The 20051-nt window shown below is 41.0% G+C and overlaps 1 protein-coding gene across 1 annotated transcript in view; it reads right to left on the bottom strand.

Annotated features, from left to right (window-relative positions):
- TMED10 (transmembrane p24 trafficking protein 10) overlaps positions 1–20051 on the bottom strand; it is a 48630-nt gene that overhangs the window by 20731 nt on the left and 7848 nt on the right. Inside the window, exon 2 of the mRNA XM_003924560.4 lies at positions 2037–2148. Coding sequence (XP_003924609.1) covers positions 2037–2148 — 112 coding nt within the window. The remainder of the gene's footprint in view (positions 1–2036; positions 2149–20051) is intronic.

Raw genomic sequence — 20051 nt, 5'->3', positions numbered from 1 at the left:
TGGAAAGATTAATTTGAAAGCAAGAGAAATATAAATAAGACTGCACAGGGTAAGATTGAGAACAAAGTAAGACAAGTCACTGGATGTCTTCTGAGCATGAAAACAACAAATCTCCAAACAAAACGTGGTATCCAGAGTGTTCTGTTCTCCCAAATCCGATGTGTAATCCTGATTATGACATTGCCCACAGAAGATGTAATACAAATTTTTGCTTTTCCTTCCTCATTGAAAAAGTTGTGAAACCCAAGCAGTTCTCAGCCCCACCTGGTCCAAATGATCAGGCTGTCTTCTTACTTACAGGCTTCCAACTACCTCCCTGTTTGTCACAGCACAGGACAGTCATGCACTGCTCAAAGACAGTTCAGTGAAGGATGAACTGCATATATGAAGGTGGTCCCATAAGATTATTATAATACTGTATTTTCACTAAATCTTTGCTATGTTTAGATACACAAGTACCATTGTGTTCCAATGGCCTACAGCATTCAGTACAGTCACATGCTGTACAGGTTTGTAGCCTAGAAGCAATATAGCCGAGGTGGGTATATTGCCGAGTAGGCTATACCATCTAGGCTTGGGTAAGTATACTTGATATATGCACAACAAAATCACCTAACAACTATTTCTCAGAATGGTCAGAGTCAAGTCTATATAGTCTTTTGCACAGAGAACTGTCAGGCACTTCTCCTGCCTCAGCCGTAATCCTAGCTGGGATTACGGGCATGTGCCACCACACCCAGCTAATTTTTTGTATTTTTAGTAGAGATGGGGTTTCACCATGTTGGCCAGCCTAGTCTTGAACTCCTGACCTCAGGTAATCTGCCTGCCTTGGCCTCCCAAAGTGCATGGGGTTACAGGCATGAGTCACCATGCTCAGCCAGTTTTGTTTTTTGCTATTGCTGTTGTTTATTTTTTTGAGACACAGTTTCACTCTGTTGCCCAGGCAGGAGTGTAGTGGCAAAATCTTGCTCACTGCAACTTCCACCTTCTGGGTTTAAGTGATTCTCCTGCCTCAGCCTCCCGAGTAGCTGGGATTACAGGCATGAGCCATCACACCCAGCTAATTTTGTATTTTTAGTAGAGACAGGGTTTCACCATGTTGGCCAGGCTGGTCTGAAACTCCTAACCTTCAGTGATATGCCCGCCTTGGCCTCCCAAAGTGCTAGGATTATAGGTGTGAGCCACTGTGCCCAGCTTTCTTTTTTTTTTTTTTTTGACTTCATTTTGTTAGAGCAGTTTTAGGTTCACAACAAAACTGAGAGGAAGGTACAAAGATTTCCCATATCCCCCCTCCCCTTACACATGCATAGCCTCCCCCATTATCATCATCTCTCACCAGAGTGGTACATTTGTTACAAATGATGAACCTACATGGACACATAATTATCAACGAAAGCCCATAGTTTATATTAGGATTCACTCTTGGTGTACATTCCAAATGTAATGTTTGGACAAACATATAATGACATGAATCTACTATTACAGTACCATACAGAATATTTTTTTTTTTGAGACGGAGTTTCGCTCTTGTTACCCAGGCTGGAGTGCAATGGCACGATCTCGGCTCACTGCAACCTCCGCCTCCTGGGTTCAGGCAATTCTCCTGCCTCAGCCTCCTCAGTAGCTGGGATTACAGGCATGCGCCACCATGCCCAGCTAATTTTTTGTATTTTTAGTAGAGACGGGGTTTCACCATGTTGACCAGGATGGTCTCGATCTCTTGACCTCGTCTCGTGATCCACCCGCCTCGGCCTCCCAAAGTGCTGGGATTACAGGCTTGAGCCACCGCGCCCGGCCTCAGAATATTTTTACTGCCCTAAAAATTCTCTTGTTCCACCTATTCAATCTTTTATTCCACTTAGATGACCTTTTAAAAGGTGCTCGACCTTTTAAAAGGTGCTCCAAAGACTGCAAGGTAACAGGTGTCCAAATCAGAATAAACATACAAAGGAAACTAGATATTAAGTGCTGACTGTAATAAGGAGCACTAGAGTTGGAGAAGATTTTTAATCCAGGGAAACACTCTGGTTACTCACCCTTGCTCTCAAAACACACTTCAAACATGTCATAATCTTCAGTGGTAAAGGCAAATTTCCCCTTGGTTGCATCCTCTTTGGAGTAGAGAATATGGCCAGCAGAATCTGTGATCTAAAATAAGATAAGTAGTAAGAATAGGCATAGGCAGCAAATAACACTCAGGAAGAGAATTCACAGAAACTGGGGAGACAGAGACACTATCGATGAAAGACAATTGATAGTCATTATGATGACTATGTTCTGACCAACACGAAAGACAAAAACTGGATTAGAAGATTAAATCCAAATAAAGCAAATTTCATTCATTCAAATACTCATTCAAATCACATTGTGGGCTAAAATCTGTTGCTGCTATAGGATGTCTTACCATACCAAAAAGTTAATCTAGTCAATGCTCCAAGTTATATACATTGGATTTATTTGCAAAAACTCACTTTATAGAATGCAGACTAGTATCATTCCCTGTAGAGGGACATGTCACAAAAATGAAAGTAGACAATTATCAGAAGATTATACAAGAGTGACAAAGATATATAAAAACACATTTCTTCTATAAAAACAAATTTGATAGGGAAGGGTTGTGGGTGGAGAATAAAATTAGGACATATGATACAAGGACAGCAGAAAAAAAAGGAATGCCTAAAGAAGAAAAGCCAGGAGAGCTATTCCTGCAAATTTCATGTTAATTATGTCAATGGTTAGGTAGAGTGGAAGCAAAACACAGAAAACAAACCAGAACTTCCTGGCCAGGCGTGGTGGCTCACGCCTGCAGTCCCAACATTTTGGAAGGCTAAGGCAGGAGGATCGCTTGAGCTCAAGAGTTAGAGACCAGCCTAGGCAACATGGCAAAACCCCATCTACACAAAAAATACAAAAATTAGCCAGGTGTGGTGATGCACACCTCTAGTCCCAGCTACTGGGAAGAGCAAGACCCTGTCTCAAGAAACAAACAAAAAAAAAGAAGAAATTTCTCCTAAAAAAAAAAAAAAGAGATATCCTTGGCTTCTATAAATGATTACTCCTTTCCTCTACATCCTTAGCGTTAGTGCTTCTGCTAAAGCTGCTCTATTACCAGAGAATGGCCTACCAGCACAGAAGAAAGGGCATACATTGGTAAGCAAATGCCCACATACAAAGCAAGGGAATTCCATGGTAATTTAACAGCCTGGATCTCAGCCTTCTTTTCTAGAGCACATGACTGTCTTAGTAGAAGGCACATTTCGTCACTTAAGACTGGAAGCTACTTTGCAATGTGGAACACAAAAATAGTGGCTTAATTATATTAAATTGGATGTCTTAATGCTATTTGTTAAAACATAATTCTTTTAAGGGGAAACTTTAAGCAGGAAAATTAAGTAGCACACATTTAAGCTTATACATTTAAAAGCACTTTATAACAGTAGTTATTTCCAAGGAGTGAGACTTTGTTATACTTTTAATTTTTTTCCCCATTTTTTAAAAAGGCATGTAGCCAGATGTGGTGGCTCAGCCAGGCGTGGTGGCTTATGCCTGTAATCCCAGCACTTTGGGAAGCTGAGGTGGGTGGATTGCCTGAGGTAAGGAGTTTGAGAGCAGCCTGGTCAACATGGTGAAACCCCATCTCTACTAAAACTACAAAAAAAAAAAAAAAAAAAAAAAAATTAGCCGGGCATGGTGGCAGGTGCTTGTAATCCCAGCTACCTGGGAGGCTGAGGCAGGAGAATTGCTTGAACCTGGGAGGTGGAGTTGCAGGGAGCCGATACTGCACTACTGCACTCCAACCTGGGCAACAGAGAAAGACTCTGTCTCAAAAAAAAAAAAAAAAAAAAAAAAAAAAAAAAAAAAAAAAAAAAAAAAAAAAAAAAAAAAGGCACGTATCGCTTAACGGTAAAAAATAATAATAAAGCTATTTCATTTTAGAAAAAACTCATAATAACTAAAGAAAAGTTTTCACCACTACATAAATCTGAAATGACAGATTAACTTTTAGCTTTATGGCACATCTTCTAAATTCCCTAATCATAACAGTAGTTAATATTAGTCAATATTAATATTAATATTGACTAATAAATGGTGCCATCCAGCACCATTTATTAATTTGTCAAAAAAAAATTTTTTTTTGAGATTAAGTCTTGCTGTGTCACCTAGGCTGGAGTGCAGTGGCGAATCTCTGCTCCTCTCTCCACCTTCCAAGTTCAAGCAATTCTTCTGCCCCAGCCTCCTGAGTAGCAAGGACTATAGGGGTACAACACCACACCCAGCTAATTTTTATGTTTTTATTAGATATGGAGTTTCACCATGGTGGCCAAGCACCTGGTCTCAAACTCCTGACCTCGAGTGACCTGCCTGCCTCAGCCTCCCAAAGGGCTGGGATTACAGGCATGAGCCACCACACCTGGCCTAATTTGTCAAGCATTTACGATACCTAGACCATTGCTGGTCACTGGGGATACAAGTATGAGTAAGATAATTCCTGTCTTCAAAGGGCTTATGAGTCTAAATGAAGAGGAGAGTGGTAAGAAATGAGACGCCTTCATTGTGATTTTGATTTGCATTTCCCTGATGGTTAGTGATACTGAGGAACTTTTAAGGTATTTGTTAGACATTTGTATGGGGGTGATAAAATGTATTAATTAGCTTGATGGTGGTAAACACTTTACAATGTATATGTATACCAAAACATTACATTACATATCTCGAATATAAACAATTTTAATTTGTCAATTATACCTCAATAAAGCTAAGAGAGAGAGAGCTTCACTGCAATGTGCCAAGCATGCTACCAGATGCACAGCTGCCATGGGATTATGGAGGGTCAGGGAGTGTATCTAGGAGCAGGTAACACATAAACTGCATCCTAAAGGATGAATTTCAGTCAAGGAGAAGACAGGTAAAGACATTCAGGGTAGAAGAGACAGCAAATATGAATGAAGGTCTGGGTCCAGAAAAACATAAATGAAAATATGGCATTATCATATTACTAACAGCTAGTATTTACTGAACATACTAAGTGTCAAATACTGTATCACTATTTTATAAGGATTTTAAATTTAATCCTCACTATAACTCTACTGGCAAGAATTATTTCCCCCATGTTCCACTGGAGGAAACTGAGGCCCAGAGAGGTTGAGTGCCTGGAGAGGTACTGGCCAGATCGTGAACTAGAATAGCACATAGTAGAGGTGTGCTATTCTAGTTCACGATCTGGCCAGTACCTCTCTAAGGTGAAGCCACCTGTACTATGAAGACAGACCAGAGAGACAGAACCCTAGAGATAAGGAGGTGGGTTGAAACACTATTCCAGTACTCCAGGTAAGAAAGGAGGAGGGCCTTCAGTATAGAGAGAAAGGAACAGATTTTATGTAATTCAAATAATTTTAAATTGTATTAAAATAATTTTATTTAATTAAAAAAATTTTTAATAACACATTAACTGAAGAGTTTGAGGGATTTTAAGGAGGTAGAATCTACAAGACAAAAACAAAAAGTAAATGCCCACAGAGATCATAGAAAGAAACATACTGGGTCTACTGGACCAACACAAGTCATACATGGCAAACTAGAAAAGACGGCCTGTGTCATAGGAAAAGCCAATGACTACCATGGCACTCCGGTTTTCAGATCATCCAGTTTTTCAAGAGAAGCTGGACATTTTAACTTTTATTTGAAATCTCCTAATTTTTAAATCTTTACAACCAATCCCAACATTTGAAAAACGATCTCAAGGAAAACAAAACAAAACCAAGTTTTTCTGGGCCAACAATTTTGCCCTCTGCAGAGGACAGAAAGAAAACTGACTAACATCACATAGAATGACTGCTAGATGGCACTGAGATCTCAGCTAAGATAATGAACCACAAATTTCTAGTGGTTAAAACCTAGTAGCCAGGATGCAGAAGCAAAGAAAAGGCACATGCATGAACTGATCAGAGCTTAGGGTTCTGCAGCTGAGTGGTCTGGAAAGATAAAAGTATTAAAGAATCATGCTATACACTTTGCAAACATAATCTTTAATCTTCTTAACAACTCCATGGAAACTGGTCTTGTTATCGCTATTTTACTAATGAGAAAACTTAGTAACTTGTCCATTATCACGGTTAATAGTGTTGGCCAGGCATGGTGGCTCACACTTGTAATACCAGCACTCTGGAAAGCCAGAGTAGGAGGATCACTTGAGCCTGGGAGTTTGACACCAGCCTGGGTAATATAGTGGGATCTCGTCTGTACAAAAAATAAAACTAGCTAGGTGCAGCCAACATGCACCTGTGGTCCCAGCTACCCAGGAAGCTGAGATGGGAGGACTACTTGAGCCTGAGGTCGAGACTGCAGTGAGTCATGATTATGCCACTGCACACCAGCCTGGGCAACAGAGTAAGAACATGTCTCAGTAAGTAGCCAGGCACGGTGGCTTACACCTGTAATCCCACCATTTTGGGAGGCCAAGGTGGGTGGATCACCTGAGATCAGGCATTCAAGACCAGCCTGGCCAACATAGTGAAACCCCATCTCTACTAAAAATACAAAAATTAGCTGGGCGTGGTGGCGCGTGCCCATAATCTCAGCTACGTGGGAGGCTGAGGCAGGAGAATCACTTGAACCTGGGAGGCAGAGGTTGCAGTGAGCCGAGATCACACCATTGTACTCCAGCCTGGGTGACAAGAGCGAAACTGTCTCAAAAAATAATAATAATAAATAAATAATGAAAAATAGAAATAAATAGTGTTATGTGGATTTGAGAAATGTCTAAAACTCACTCTTTCCACATCCCGTGCTGCTTTTCCCCAAAAGGAATGTCTGAATGAAGTGGAATATATAGAGGCCAAGAAAGACTAAAAGAATCTTTAGAATCTTTCCATCAGTGCAAATCAGAGTTAAGAATCCTCTCAAGTGTAACACAGCGCTCGCTGATCAGTCTGCATTCTCCACCTTAGAGAGATCAGCAGGCAGCCACAAGGTAAAGACCTTGAAGTTAGCAACAGCTAAACAATCTTTGAGGGAAATTTAGCCTTGAAGATTCCTAAAGGCCTCTTGTTCATGTGATACTTTTTCTGAATCATAAACTGAAAGACGCAGCATAAAAAAAGACTATTTTACTTTTTTTTTTTTTTGAGACAGGGCCTCACTCTGTCATCCAGGCTGGAGTACAGTGGCACAATCATGTAGTAAATACTAGATCATTGCAGCCTCGACCTCATGGGCTCAAGCAGTTGCCCAGGCTGGAGTGCAGTTATATAATCATAGCTCACTGCAGCCTCAACCTCATAGGCTCAAGCCACCCTCCTGCCTCAGTTTTCCAATTAGCTGAGACTACAGGTAAGCACCACCATATCCGACTAATTGTCTTATTTTTTGTAGAGACAGAGTCTCCCTATGTTGCCCAGGCTGATCTCGAACTCCTCAGCTCAAGTGATCCTCCCACCTCAGTCTCCCAAACGCTGGGATTACAGGTATGAGTCACCATGCCCAGCCAAAAAGTACTTTAGAACCTTGGATACACACATATAAGTCAAAAAGGTCTGCGAACTAACCAAATCACTAAGTAATGTGTAGTCACCAGTGTGGTACCTCTCTTCCTTTCTTCAGAATCAGTTGAGCCACACAGGTACCCACTTCTATGATAAGCATCAAGGTTAAAGTACTGAAAAGAGTCATCATATATTTAATCATCTCCATGCTAAGGCAAGGAAAGAGACTAAGTCATTGGCCTAGGACAAACAACTCAATTTAACAGGGCTTGTGGGATTTGGCACACATTTGCCGAACCACCTTATTTCCTGGAAGAACAGATCTGTTTCTTTTCCTCCAAGATATTAACAGTGTCCTTCAAAAACTTTTTTTTTCTTTTAATTTAAGAAGAGGAGTCTCTCTACATCATAAAGAAACTTAAATGCAGGTCATAAAATTCATATTACAGCATTGCTAAAAGTACCTTACAAAATGAATTAAGAAATCTGCTATGTTGGCCAGGCACAGTGGCTCATGCCTGTAATCCCAGCACTTTGGGAGGCTGAGGCAGGTGGATTACTTGAGGTCAGGAGTTCAAGACTGGCCCGACCAACATGGTGAAACCTCCATCTCTACTAAAAATACAAAATTAGCCAGGTGTGGTGGAGCATGCCTGTAATCCCAGCTACTCGGAAGGTTGAGGCAGGAAAATTGCTTGAGCCGAAGAGGCAGAGGTTGTGGTGAGTCAAGATTGCGCCACTGCACTTCAGCCCTGGGCAAAAAGAGCAAAACTCCGTCTCAAAAAAAAAAAAAAAAAAAGAAAGAAAGAAAAGAAAAAGAAAAGAAATTTGCTATGTTTTTCTTTTTTCTTTTTTGAGATGGAGTTTCGCTCTTGTTACCCAGGCTGGAGTGCAATGGCGCGATCTCGGCTCACCGCAACCTCCGCCTCCTGGGTTCAGGCAATTCTCCTGCCTCAGCCTCCTGAGTAGCTGGGATTACAGGCACATGCCACCGTGTCCAGCTAATTTTTTGTATTTTTAGTAGAGACGGGGTTTCACTATGTTGACCAGGATGGTCTCGATCTCTTGACCTTGTGATCCATCCACCTCGGCCTCCCAAAGTGCTGGGATTACAGGCATGAGCCACCGCGCCCGGCCCAATTTGCTATGTTTTTCTGAAAAACTCCAGGAAAATCACATCTCCAACTGGTACTCTGAAGGAGTAAATACTATTTAAATTGTTCTCCACCATGTTGTACTAAGGAACTCCAATCGTAGAAGAACCATTTGTATTGTGTCTTCTCTCTATGACATCTGAAGATTATTAAAGACTCATTCTAAGGCAAAACCTCAAATTTCAAGAGGCTGAAGGCAAACGGCCCACCACTGCAGCCTGCACCTTTTATCAACAAGAAATTTACCTTCCAGAAATAGTGTGTGATGATGCTAGAAGTTCCCCCAGGGCCTCCACATGTCTACACTCCCTATAACCTTCAGATGATACAACCATATGAGGGAATGTATTTGGCTATTTGGAAATCCAGGCAGGCAACCTGACAACTGAATTTCAGGTGAGGCTAACTCATATGGACTGTTTGGGCATTCTAAAGCATCTCAGAATTTTTCTGAAAATCAGTAGGTTTCCTATCTAGTTCATATAACTTTGTAGTTATTTAGGAGCCAAGACATTAGTCTTAAAGAAAAAAAAAATCATACCCCCCAACCTCAACATAATTACATAAAACAAGGAGCTAAAATTAGGGAACAGGAAACTGGGACAAGCTCAATGACTAACCAGAGCCAGCAAAGTCTAATAGGCTGAAATGATAGTTTAATTTCCTTTAATTAAAAATGTTCTAATTACAGATCACCTTAAAGATCATCTGGTTTCTCATGAATTGAGAGGTTTTTTTTCTTCTTAAATTGTCCTACAGAACCACCTTGGTGAATCAATAACTGCTTTTACCTACTATAATAGCAAAACCTTAAAAGGATTCTTTTCTTCCCTTCTAACAATAAAAGTATTTATAATACTAATCATAATGTTCTTTAATTAAACAAAGGTAATACCAAGCTATAATATTTCCCCATGTGACATCAAGAAATGGAAATTAATAAAGATTTGTTTCTAGATATTGCCTTCTGAAGAAAGGCACACCAAAGTTCGTAATTTAAAAAGCAGGGAGGACAGGCATGGTGGCTCACGCCTGTCACCCCAGCACTTAGGGAGGCTGAGGCGGGTGGATTACTTGAGGTCAGGAGTTTGAGCCCAGCCTGACCAACATGGCAAAACCCCATCTCTGCCAAAAATAAAAAATTTGCTGGGGATGATGGCAGGCACCTGTAATTCCAGCTGCTCAGAAGCCTGAGGCAAGAGAATCACTTGAACCTGGGAGGTGAAGGTTGTGGTAAGCTGAGATTGTACCACTGTATTCCAGCCTGGGTAACAAAGCTAGACTCCATTTCAAAAAAAAAAAAAAAGGGTAGGAAAATAACTGTTAATTGTATATGCAGAGTAGGCAACGTCAAGAGTATGTGAATACTCACACTGAACCTGTGAGAAGTGAGAAGACAGGTAACTGGGAAGATAAACTCATTTAGTATTTTATTTTCTTGGACCATGCTAGGCAGTGGCTGGAAAAAGATTTTACAGCAGGTCCTGCTACTGAAGCCTGCTCTCATTCCTTTACCAAACATTCAAGATAACACTTCAAAAGGATGTGTAAGCAACTTAGGGCAGTAAGGCAATTAAAAATAAAATGGAATAGAGTTCACCTGATGGAAGAAACAAGTCTTTTTTTTTTTTCTTTTTTTAAGAAGGAAAGAGAAAGAAAGGAAGAAAGGAAGGAAGGAAAGAAAGGAGAAAGAGAGAGAAAGAAAAGAAAGGACAGAAAGAAAGGAAGAAACAAGTCTTATTCAAAAACCTGAATTGAGCAAATTTTATTTGCATAATAAATTTGGTTCTAAGTTTTCTGGAAGCCAAAATTAAAAGACTAAAAGAGACATCATTTGTTTTCTGATGAAAGCGCACAAATTTATCTCAGGGACAATTTTCCTGGAAGTAACCACGAACAACAATTTATCAGGAAGGTCCTCGTGAAAGGACTGTAACTAACAGACTCTCCATTTTCAACCATGGTCTTTTTTTTTTTTTTTTTAAGATGGGGTTTCTCTATGATGGCCAGGCTGGTCTTGAACTCCTGACTTCAGGTGATCCACCCACCTTGGCCTCCCAAAGTATTAGGATTACAGGCGTGAGCCACCGCATCCAGCCTCCACCATGGTCTTGCTAAAGATAGAAGTACAGTTCAAATGATTGCTTTTAGTGACCCTCCCTAATAATGAATGACCTGACCTAACGCAGAGTTGAGACCTGGTTCTCTGCTCTGCCCCTATGCACTACCACTCATGCTCAAAGAATTCTAGCCTTACTCTAAAGTTGCAGGAAGAATGGGACTACTTTTGGCCACTTGGCACCACAACTGCATTTAAAAAAAAAAAGTACCAGAAAAAGCTGCCTTAAAGATAACACTATCCACCCAGACCAAATTCCCTTCACCAATAAAAGCAACCAGGGCTCCTTGGAGAGATGATCCTAAGACTGACAAAGGAAATGTACAAAGTGAGTCTGGAGCATCTTATAGTGCAGAAGTAAGAAGGTGCTCAAAAACAAAAACCAGAGGTCAAAGCGGGGGTATCATTTAAGGTCAGGAGTTTGAGACTAGCCTGGCCAACATGGAGAAACCCCATCTCTACTAAATATACAAAAATTAGCTGGGCAAGGTGGCACCCACCTGTAATTCCAGCTACTTGGGAGGCTGAGGCATGAGAATCACTTGAATCCGGGAGGCAGGGGTTGCAGTGAAGAGATTGCACTGCTGCACTCCAACCTGGGCAACAGAGAAAGGCTCTGTCTCAAAACAAACAAATAAGCAAACAAACAAAAACCAAAATCCAAAAAATACAAGAATGGGGGTGTGTCAAAGGGACACAGGAGCCGATCAAAAGAGCTCCCAATAGCTAACGCTGAAACAGTTAGGGCAACCAAATATAGTTTATAATCCAAAGTACACAATAAATATCCATAAATCTACATTTACATATAAATGATTAAGTAAATAAATGAGGAAGACAGACAAATCTTCCGTGAAGATTCTCAAGTGATTTATGTAGGCACCCGTAAGGAGGATGAAGCGTAACTCCCCACTCCTTCAGTGTGGGCTACATAAAGTGTCTTCCTTCTAAAGAACACAGTATGGAAAGGGAGAAAAAAGAGTAACTCTGTAGTAGACTGATGAAAACATCATTAAGGGTGAAAAAAAGGAAAGAGAGGAATAACTGTATTGTGAAGAAACCTGACAAACACTAATTCATCCAAATGATCAAGGGCAGTATCAACAGTGACAGATCATGGTGATGTGAAGTGATGAAAATGACAGTTTACAAGTGAATCACGGTTTTGACAAGAAAAAAAAATGACACTTTATCTCTGTCGTCTTCCTCTTCAAAACCCATAACCTCAGCTTATGAGAAAAGCATCTGACAAATGCCCAACAGAGGGCATCCTACAAAATACTTGCCCAGGGTCCTCAAAACTCACAAGGTCTGCCAGGCTCGGTGGCTCACACCTTGTAATCCCAGCACTTTGGGAGGCTGAAGCAGGAGGATCACTTGAATCCAGGAATTCAAGACCGGCCAGGGCAACACAGGAAGACCCTGCCTCTACAAATAATTTTTTAAAAAATTAGTTAGGTGTGGTGGTGCATGCCTGTGGTCCTAGCTAATCAGGAAGCTGAGGCAGGAGGATCACCTGACTGCATGTGATGGGTCTAAGTCAAAACTTTGTTTTACGCACAAAATTATTAAAGATACTGTATAAAATACATAAAGTATATATGTAACAAAGGAATTTCATATTTAGGCTTGGGCCTTATCTCCAAGATATATGTGCAAATCTTCCAAAATCCAAAAACACCCAAATCTGAGACACTTCAGGCCCCATGCACTTCAGATAAGATTCTCAACCTGTATGTACATACACACACCCGCTTCTAAATTCTCAAGAAATTTAGTTTACTCAGAGCCAAGCAAGCAAACAAGCATTTTCATATACTTTTTACTTTTTATGAAGTCTATGCAAATACCTCATTTGGACAAGTCTATACCTACTCATGTAAAATGACATACGATCCAGAGATGGCAGCTAGTCTCTTGTCTTCCCACTGGCACAGGTCACATATAACTTTCATTTGCTGAGTCAGCTCCATATCCCACCAGTCTATGTTCCCCTTGCTTCACTTCTTTTTTTTGAGACAGGGTCTCACTCTTTTGCCCAGGCTGGAGTGCAGTGGCATGATCTCGGCTCAGTGCAGCCTCCGCCTCCCAGGTTCCAGCCATTCTCCTGCCTCAGCCTCCTGAGTAGCTGGGATTACAGGCACATACCACCATGCCCAGCTAATTTTTGTATTTTCAGTAGAGTTGGGGTTTCACCATGTTGGCCAGGCTGGTCTCGAACTCCCGACCTCAGGTGATCCACCACCCCCCCGGCCTCCCAAAGTGCTGGGATTACAGGTGTGAACCACTGCGCCCAGCCGTTTCACTTTTTAAAAAAGCAAAAACATATTCTTTTCTGGGAGCAGGAGAGGTCACTCAGCTTGTAGTTTTGGTGCAGCTGGTGAAAATCTGAAGATGCAACTTGCTTCAAAGAGCCTCCTACCTACACTCTTCTTCGGGTTTATGATCAGTCTGTGGTATAAACTGAGTATACAATGTGTACATATTAAAGATAACCATTAACCTTGTTCATAACTCAGAAATTAAGAAGCAGCATGTCCTTTGCAGTAGCTCTATATACTGGATAACAATAAACGGAAACAGGAATATCTAGCTTTTTCTCTCTCTGAGAGACAGTACAACATAGTACCTTGAAGACGGAAGGTTCTAGAGTCAGACTTTCTGGTCCATGCTCAAATCACAGGTATGCTGCTTACCAGCTGTGAAGACTTGGGCATGTTCTTTAACTCCTCTACCTCATTTGTAAAATAAGGACAACAGTTGTACATACTTCCTAAGGTTATCGTGAAGATTTTTTTTTTTTTTTTTTTTAAGATAGGGTATCACTGTGCTGCCCAGGCTGGTCATGAACTCCTGGGCTCAAGAGATCCTCTTGTGTCAGCCTCCCGAGTAGCTGGGATTACAGGGACACACCACTATGCCCAGCTACTGTGAGGATTAAATGTTACACAGGTAAACTGCCTGGAACAGTGTTGGTCACATAGCAGGCATTCAATAGGTGTTATATTATTGTTGTATCTGTTTGTTGGTGATAATTCAGAACTCCATAAATATTTAGGTCATTAACCATATTTTCTTTCCTTTTTTTTTTTTGAGACAGAGTTTTACTCTGTCATAAAGGCTGGAGTGAAGTGGTATCATCTTGGCTCCCTGCAACCTCTGCCTCCTGGGTTCAAGCAATTCTCATGCCTCAGCCTCCAGAATAGCTAGGACTACAGGTGTATGCCACCATGACCATCTTTTATATGTGTGTGTGTTTGTAGTTTTAGAAGAGGTAGGGTTTCATCATGTTGGCCTGGCTGATCTCAAACTCCTGAGTTCTGGCAATCCATCTGCCTCAGCCTCCTAAAGTGCTAGGATTACAGGCATGAGCCACCACGTTCGGCCCATTAACCATATTTTCTAACCTAACAGTACTAATGGATGGCAAAATAGATAAATTGCGCTATGTTCACTAAACCCAGGGATGATTAGGGCTCAAATGGTTATTGCATGGAAACAGAGAGAGAGGGATAGTCAGGTACACTCTCAAGGAAGCAGCAGCAAGAATTAGAAAATAAAAGGATATAAAATGCCTAACAAAGCAGATGTTTGATCCTTTTAGCTGATAGAGACAGTGAGAAATCCAAGATGGTGCCAGCTTTTCCTATATGTGGTTTTTAACTTAATAAGGAATAAACTACATGAAGAATCCAGCATTAGATATGAAGGAAAGAAAGAGAAGATGGAGGTTGCATATATAATTATCTCCATGCTTTACTTCATAAGAATTCACAAGTAAATACTGAGCCAAAGGGCCTAATCCCGTAAAATATAAAAAGGCAGAAAGAACACCAACTCATTAAAGACAGTATGGTTTTAGATAGAAAAACAGTATCAGAAACACTTTCAAAAGGGACCACTGGGCCGGGTGCAGTGGCTCACCCCTGTAATCCTAGCACTTTGGGAGGCTGAGGTAAGCGGATCACCTGAGATGGGCAGATCACCTGAGGTCGGCAGTTCGAGATCAGCCTGACCAACATGGTGAAACCCCATCTCTACTAAAAATACAAAATTAGCCGGGCATTGTGATGCATGCCTGCAATCCCAGCTACTTGGGAGGATGAGGCAGGAAAATCACTTGAACCTGGGAGGCAGAGGTTGTGGTGAGCCGAGATCATGCCATTTGCACTCTAGCCTGGGTAACAAGAGCAAAACTCTACCTCAAAAAAAAAAAAAAAAAAAAGGGACCACTGTATCTCAAAAATGAAAAATATGAACTCTGGTGGCCTAGGTGCTATATTTAATGGGCATACAATGAATGTCAGCTTATCTTTTAAACAAAAGCATGTACAAAGCCTATCAAGCATATTCCTGAAATCAAAGGATCACATCTAGATTTTACCCAGAACAAAGTCAAACTTAGAAAGGCAGCATTTGGCAACACTAAATTCTTTCAAATTTCTAGCACAATTCACTGATGGTATAGCATACTACAGAAGTATTGCTTAAGCTAAAATATGATCAAGGAGGCTGGGAAGCTTTTTCTAGAAATGCTGAAAACCAGAAATAGAAAATTTCCAGGCACTGGCATAATGGATAGATGCTCTCTTCCTGCTTCTATCAGCATTTGCTACATTAACTTAACATAGGCAATACGTCATGCTTCACTTGGGGGAGGAGGGGCGGGAAGAAAAGGGGAGAAAGGGAGGAAAGGAGGGGAATGAGAAGGAAAGACCAGTTGCTGCCCTAACAATACTACTGCGGGGGTGAAGCCAGATCAAATGTTTTTTTTCATACTGTTCCAAAGTTATTTACGGTAAAAACCTCCAGCATGACCCTTTTATTATAGGCACAAACAAAGCCTTGTTCTTTCTTAACAACTAGTCCCTTGATTTCCCACAGTTTGTGTTGAACAATGAGGTTGGGAGCACAGGATAAAGCAGATGACATCAACCTCCCTCAAGTCGGAGACTTGTTTGGGAGCCCAAGTTCTGGTTTGCAGCCAGCTGGCTGGTTTCACAGAGGGCTCTACTGTCCAGGCTGCCAGGCTGCGTATGCATATGGGGGCAATGGCTCAGGTTCAAACTACCAGTCAGCAATTCACACAAGAAACAGCATAGAAGGTACTGCACTCCCACTAGGTAACCTTTATATATTTGTTCCACTTTCCTAGAAACCAGACTCAGTCTTCAAAAGTCATCATAAAGACAGAGTATAGCAATTTCAAACTGGAAGCAGCCCCCTTCTCTAGATCAGTTTAAAACAGGGAAGGCTGCAGACAACTGTTATAATGAGTAAGATAGATTTAAATGGAGTAATGTATCCTTTAATTTTTATGGAGAAGGAAACACAAAAGCTAGAAATTTTGTACATAATAAAAAAAAATTAATTTATATTATTAAATGTTAATGTACCAATTAGCCTTCTGTACTGAACAATCTATTTATTGACCTGTTTCTAACCCGGCGGAGAATAATCACATTAAATTCACACTGAAAGGGCTATATTTTTTCCTACAGAAAAAGTCTGAGTCTGGCCTAAGTAAGGGTTCATGAGATAGTTATTGATAAAAAGTATGGCTTGTTTTGATGAATGAGCAACAAGTATCCTATTTTTTTTTTTTTTTTTTCTGAGACACAGTCTTGCTCTGTTGCCCAGGCTGGAGTGCAGTGGCATGATCTCGCTCACTGCAACCTCTGCCTCCTGGGTTCAAGTGACTCTCCTGCCTCGGTCTCCTGAGTAGCTAAGACTATAGGTGCATATCACCACACCAGCCTAATTTTTGTATGTTTAGCAGAGACAGGATTTCACCAGGTTGGCCAAGATGGCCTGGATCTCCTGATTTTGTGATCCACCTGCCTCAGCCTCCCAAAGTGCTGGGATTATAGGTGTGAGCCACCACGCCTAGCCAAAGCATCCTATTCTTTCTCCTTGTCAGCACAGAACAGACCTCATACAGATACCAGTAATAAAAAAGCTGAAATACAGTAATTCCAAACAAAATAATCTGAAAACTATAGCATATATAGCATCTTTTCCTTCCGTCCTCCCCCGACCTCTTCTCCCTTCTGCCACTCTCTGTTTCTCCTCCCATCCCTTCTCTCCAACCTCTTCCTTCTTCTCTCTCTCATCATGCCTGGCCTATAGTATCTTTTCATAACACTTTTTGTGAGGGGAAAAAAGAAGTTATAAGTCAATGGTTTCTCAACTGCCAAATTACTTCTTCATAATTTTTAGGCTTAAGTTGTGGTAGGCCTATGACTGAAGGCTGAACTCTTTAGGGGATCTGTTTGGCTTTCTTATCCATAAGCTAGTTGGGAAGGATTAAAATCATAACTGGGTATAAGATCCAGATTTTCAGCCAGATGTGGTGGCTCACGCCTGTAATCTCAGTGCTTTGGGAGGTGGAGGTGGGAGGATCACTTGAGGCCAGGAGTTCAAGGTTGCAGCGAACTATGATCATGCCACTGTACTCCAGCCAGGGCAAAATAATAAATACCCAAATTTTAGAAAATCTCATTTCACCAAATGAATTGTTAATTAGCATCAGCACCCTTGAAAATGACAATTTAAAAAAATGTCAGACTGATTAGATTATTTGGAAGAAGGTAAAAAGGTGTTATAAATGACTTAAATTATTACCATCAGGCTTTTCTTTCCTTTCTGGTGATGATTATGACAATTCCTCATAATTGGCTTTTCCCCCTTCTGTAATTTATTTCCAAAGTATAAATCATCCTCAGAAAACAACTCCTCTTATCTCCTAAAATTAACTCATCCCCAGATTTTCACTATTAAGAAGGATTCTAAATAATAAATAGTACCGAATCCTAGTAAACTATTATGGCATCATTTAGTATTCATAAAAATGTGGTGGCTCACGCCTGTATTCCCAGCACTTTGGGAAGCTGAGGCGGGCGGATCACCTGAGGTCGGGAGTTCCAGACCAACCTGACCAACACGGAGAAACACCGTCTCTACTAAAAATACGAAATTAGCTGGCCATGGTGACACATGCTTGTAATCCCAGTTACTCAGGAGGCTGAGGCAGGAGAATCGCTTGAACCCAGGAGACGGAGGTTGTAGTGAGCTGAGATCACACCATTGCACTCCAGCCTGGGCAAAAAGAGCAAAGTTGTGTCTCAAAAGTAAAATAAAATAAAATAAATGTGGTTTTCAATTCAAATCAAGAGAGCTAAGATTCTGAGTCCCCACAACAGGCTTTTATTATGGACCTGAAGTAATGGGGGAAAATTCTATATTCACTATGAATGATGAGTTGATACTTCCTGCTCCAATTATGTACAGCAAAGTCTTCATATCTGACACTAGTTAGCTTGATTTAGCCTCGCTTTGTGAAATTAGTAGGGGAGTATGAAACAGACTCAATTTGGAAAGCTTAAAACAGCATACATCTCAACATAAGCCTGAAGCAGAAATCTTTGCAGTAGAGCATCACCCATCATTTCAATCCATTTCTCTCTCTCTCTCTCTCTGTTCAGAAAGGCCTCTCCTGACCACTCAAGCACTCTTTAACTCATTAGTCACCCACTACTCCCTGGTGCCTGAACTTTAATTATAGTGCTTATCACTACCTGAAATTCTATTCTTTTAACTTGTTTTTTTGCCTTTGTTACCCACAAGAGCTCAAGGACCTTGTACCCCATTTATCCTCATATTCTCAGCCAGGTCTGATACATACTAAGTATCAAATAAATATTTGCTGAATGAATGAAAGAATCACAAACTACTTGTAAGTCCTCTCATTACAATACTCCATATCTACTTATTTCAATGACATAGCATGTGGGACTCTGAGGAGCAATTAGATTTTTGTTCGATACAAAGGAAAGAAAAGAGTACTAACATCTATGGAGCATCATAATGGGCCGTACACAATAAAAACCTTACCCATCTCAATTAGGCCTTCAAGTATATGAGCTCTACAATTCCCATATTACAGAAAGGGGACCAGAGGAGAAGGGTTAAGTAATCCCCGCAAGACCCACATACTCTTTAGGTGGTGGAGCTGGTGGGATCTGAACCAAATCTACCTTACTTCAGATATAGTCTTTTTTTTTTTTTTTTTTTTTTTTGAGATGCAGTCAGTACAACAGTGTGATCTCAGCTCACTGCAACCTCTGTCTCCCAGGTTAAAGAGATTCTCCCGCCTCAGTCTCCTGAGTAGCTGGGATTATAGGTGTGTACCACCACACCTAGCTAACTTTTGTATTTTTAGTAGAGATGGGGTTTCACCATACTGGTCTTGAACTCCTGACCTTGTGATCCATCCATCTCAGCCTCCCAAAGTGCTGGCATTACAGGTGTGAGCCACTGCGCCCAGCCAATCTAGTCTCTTTCTACTATACCACCAGGCTTCTCAAGAAGACTAAGATGTTTAACTCAGTTGTACAACAACGTGTACATTAAATTGAAGACAAAAAGATGAGTAAGGCATTGAAGAGTTCACAAAGTAAACATTGCACTGTACGAAAAGCGCCATGTACAACAGGATGTAATGGTGTATGTGCTATAGTATCTTTTCATACAGCTTTTGATGAGGGGGGAAAAAAGTTATAAGCCAATGGGGCACACAGGGGACACAGCAAGGCAAAGACTGATCCAGGTTAAGAGAACATTATATTCAAAGAACTGTAAGGTGTTCAGTATAGCTCGAGTCAGAGTAAAAGGAAGAAAATAAAGAGAATGGAAGAGGGAAAGATCAGAGATGAGGCAAGGACAGTGTTTGTTCATCTGCTCACTAATTCCTTAGAATAAAGTCCTACCATGTGCCAGGCCCTATATTAGGCAAGCATTGCAATGATGAATGAAACCTCGTCTCTGTTCAAGCAGCTTATAGTTTATCCCAGGAAATGGGTAAACACAAAACTGCAACACAGAGAGGTGTAAAATAACATAGGTGCATTCACTGGATACTAAGATGTTCCTAGACAGGAAGAAAGTGAATCAGACAGATTAACTGAGGCAGTACATTCACACAGACCCTTATAAGAAAGACTGCTTCGAGGCTGAGGCAGGCAGATCACCTGAGATCAAGAGTTTGAGACCAGCCTGGCCAATATGGTGAAACCTCATCTCTACTAAAAATACAAAAATTGGCCCAGGCATGGTGGTGTGTGCCTATAATCCCAGCTACTCGGGAGGCTGAGGCAGAAGAATCACTTGAACCTGGGAGGTGGAGGTTGTGGTGAGCCACGATCAAGCCATTGCACTCTAGCCTGGGCAAAAAGAGAGAAACTTCATTTCAAAAAAAAAGACTGCCTCATTCAGCACAACTGCCAAATGCTAAGCTCA

The sequence above is a fragment of the Saimiri boliviensis genome, chromosome 2 (assembly GCF_048565385.1).
Source record: "Saimiri boliviensis isolate mSaiBol1 chromosome 2, mSaiBol1.pri, whole genome shotgun sequence".
Taxonomy (NCBI): domain Eukaryota; kingdom Metazoa; phylum Chordata; class Mammalia; order Primates; family Cebidae; genus Saimiri; species Saimiri boliviensis.
This window is presented reverse-complemented; position numbering and strand designations above follow the sequence as displayed.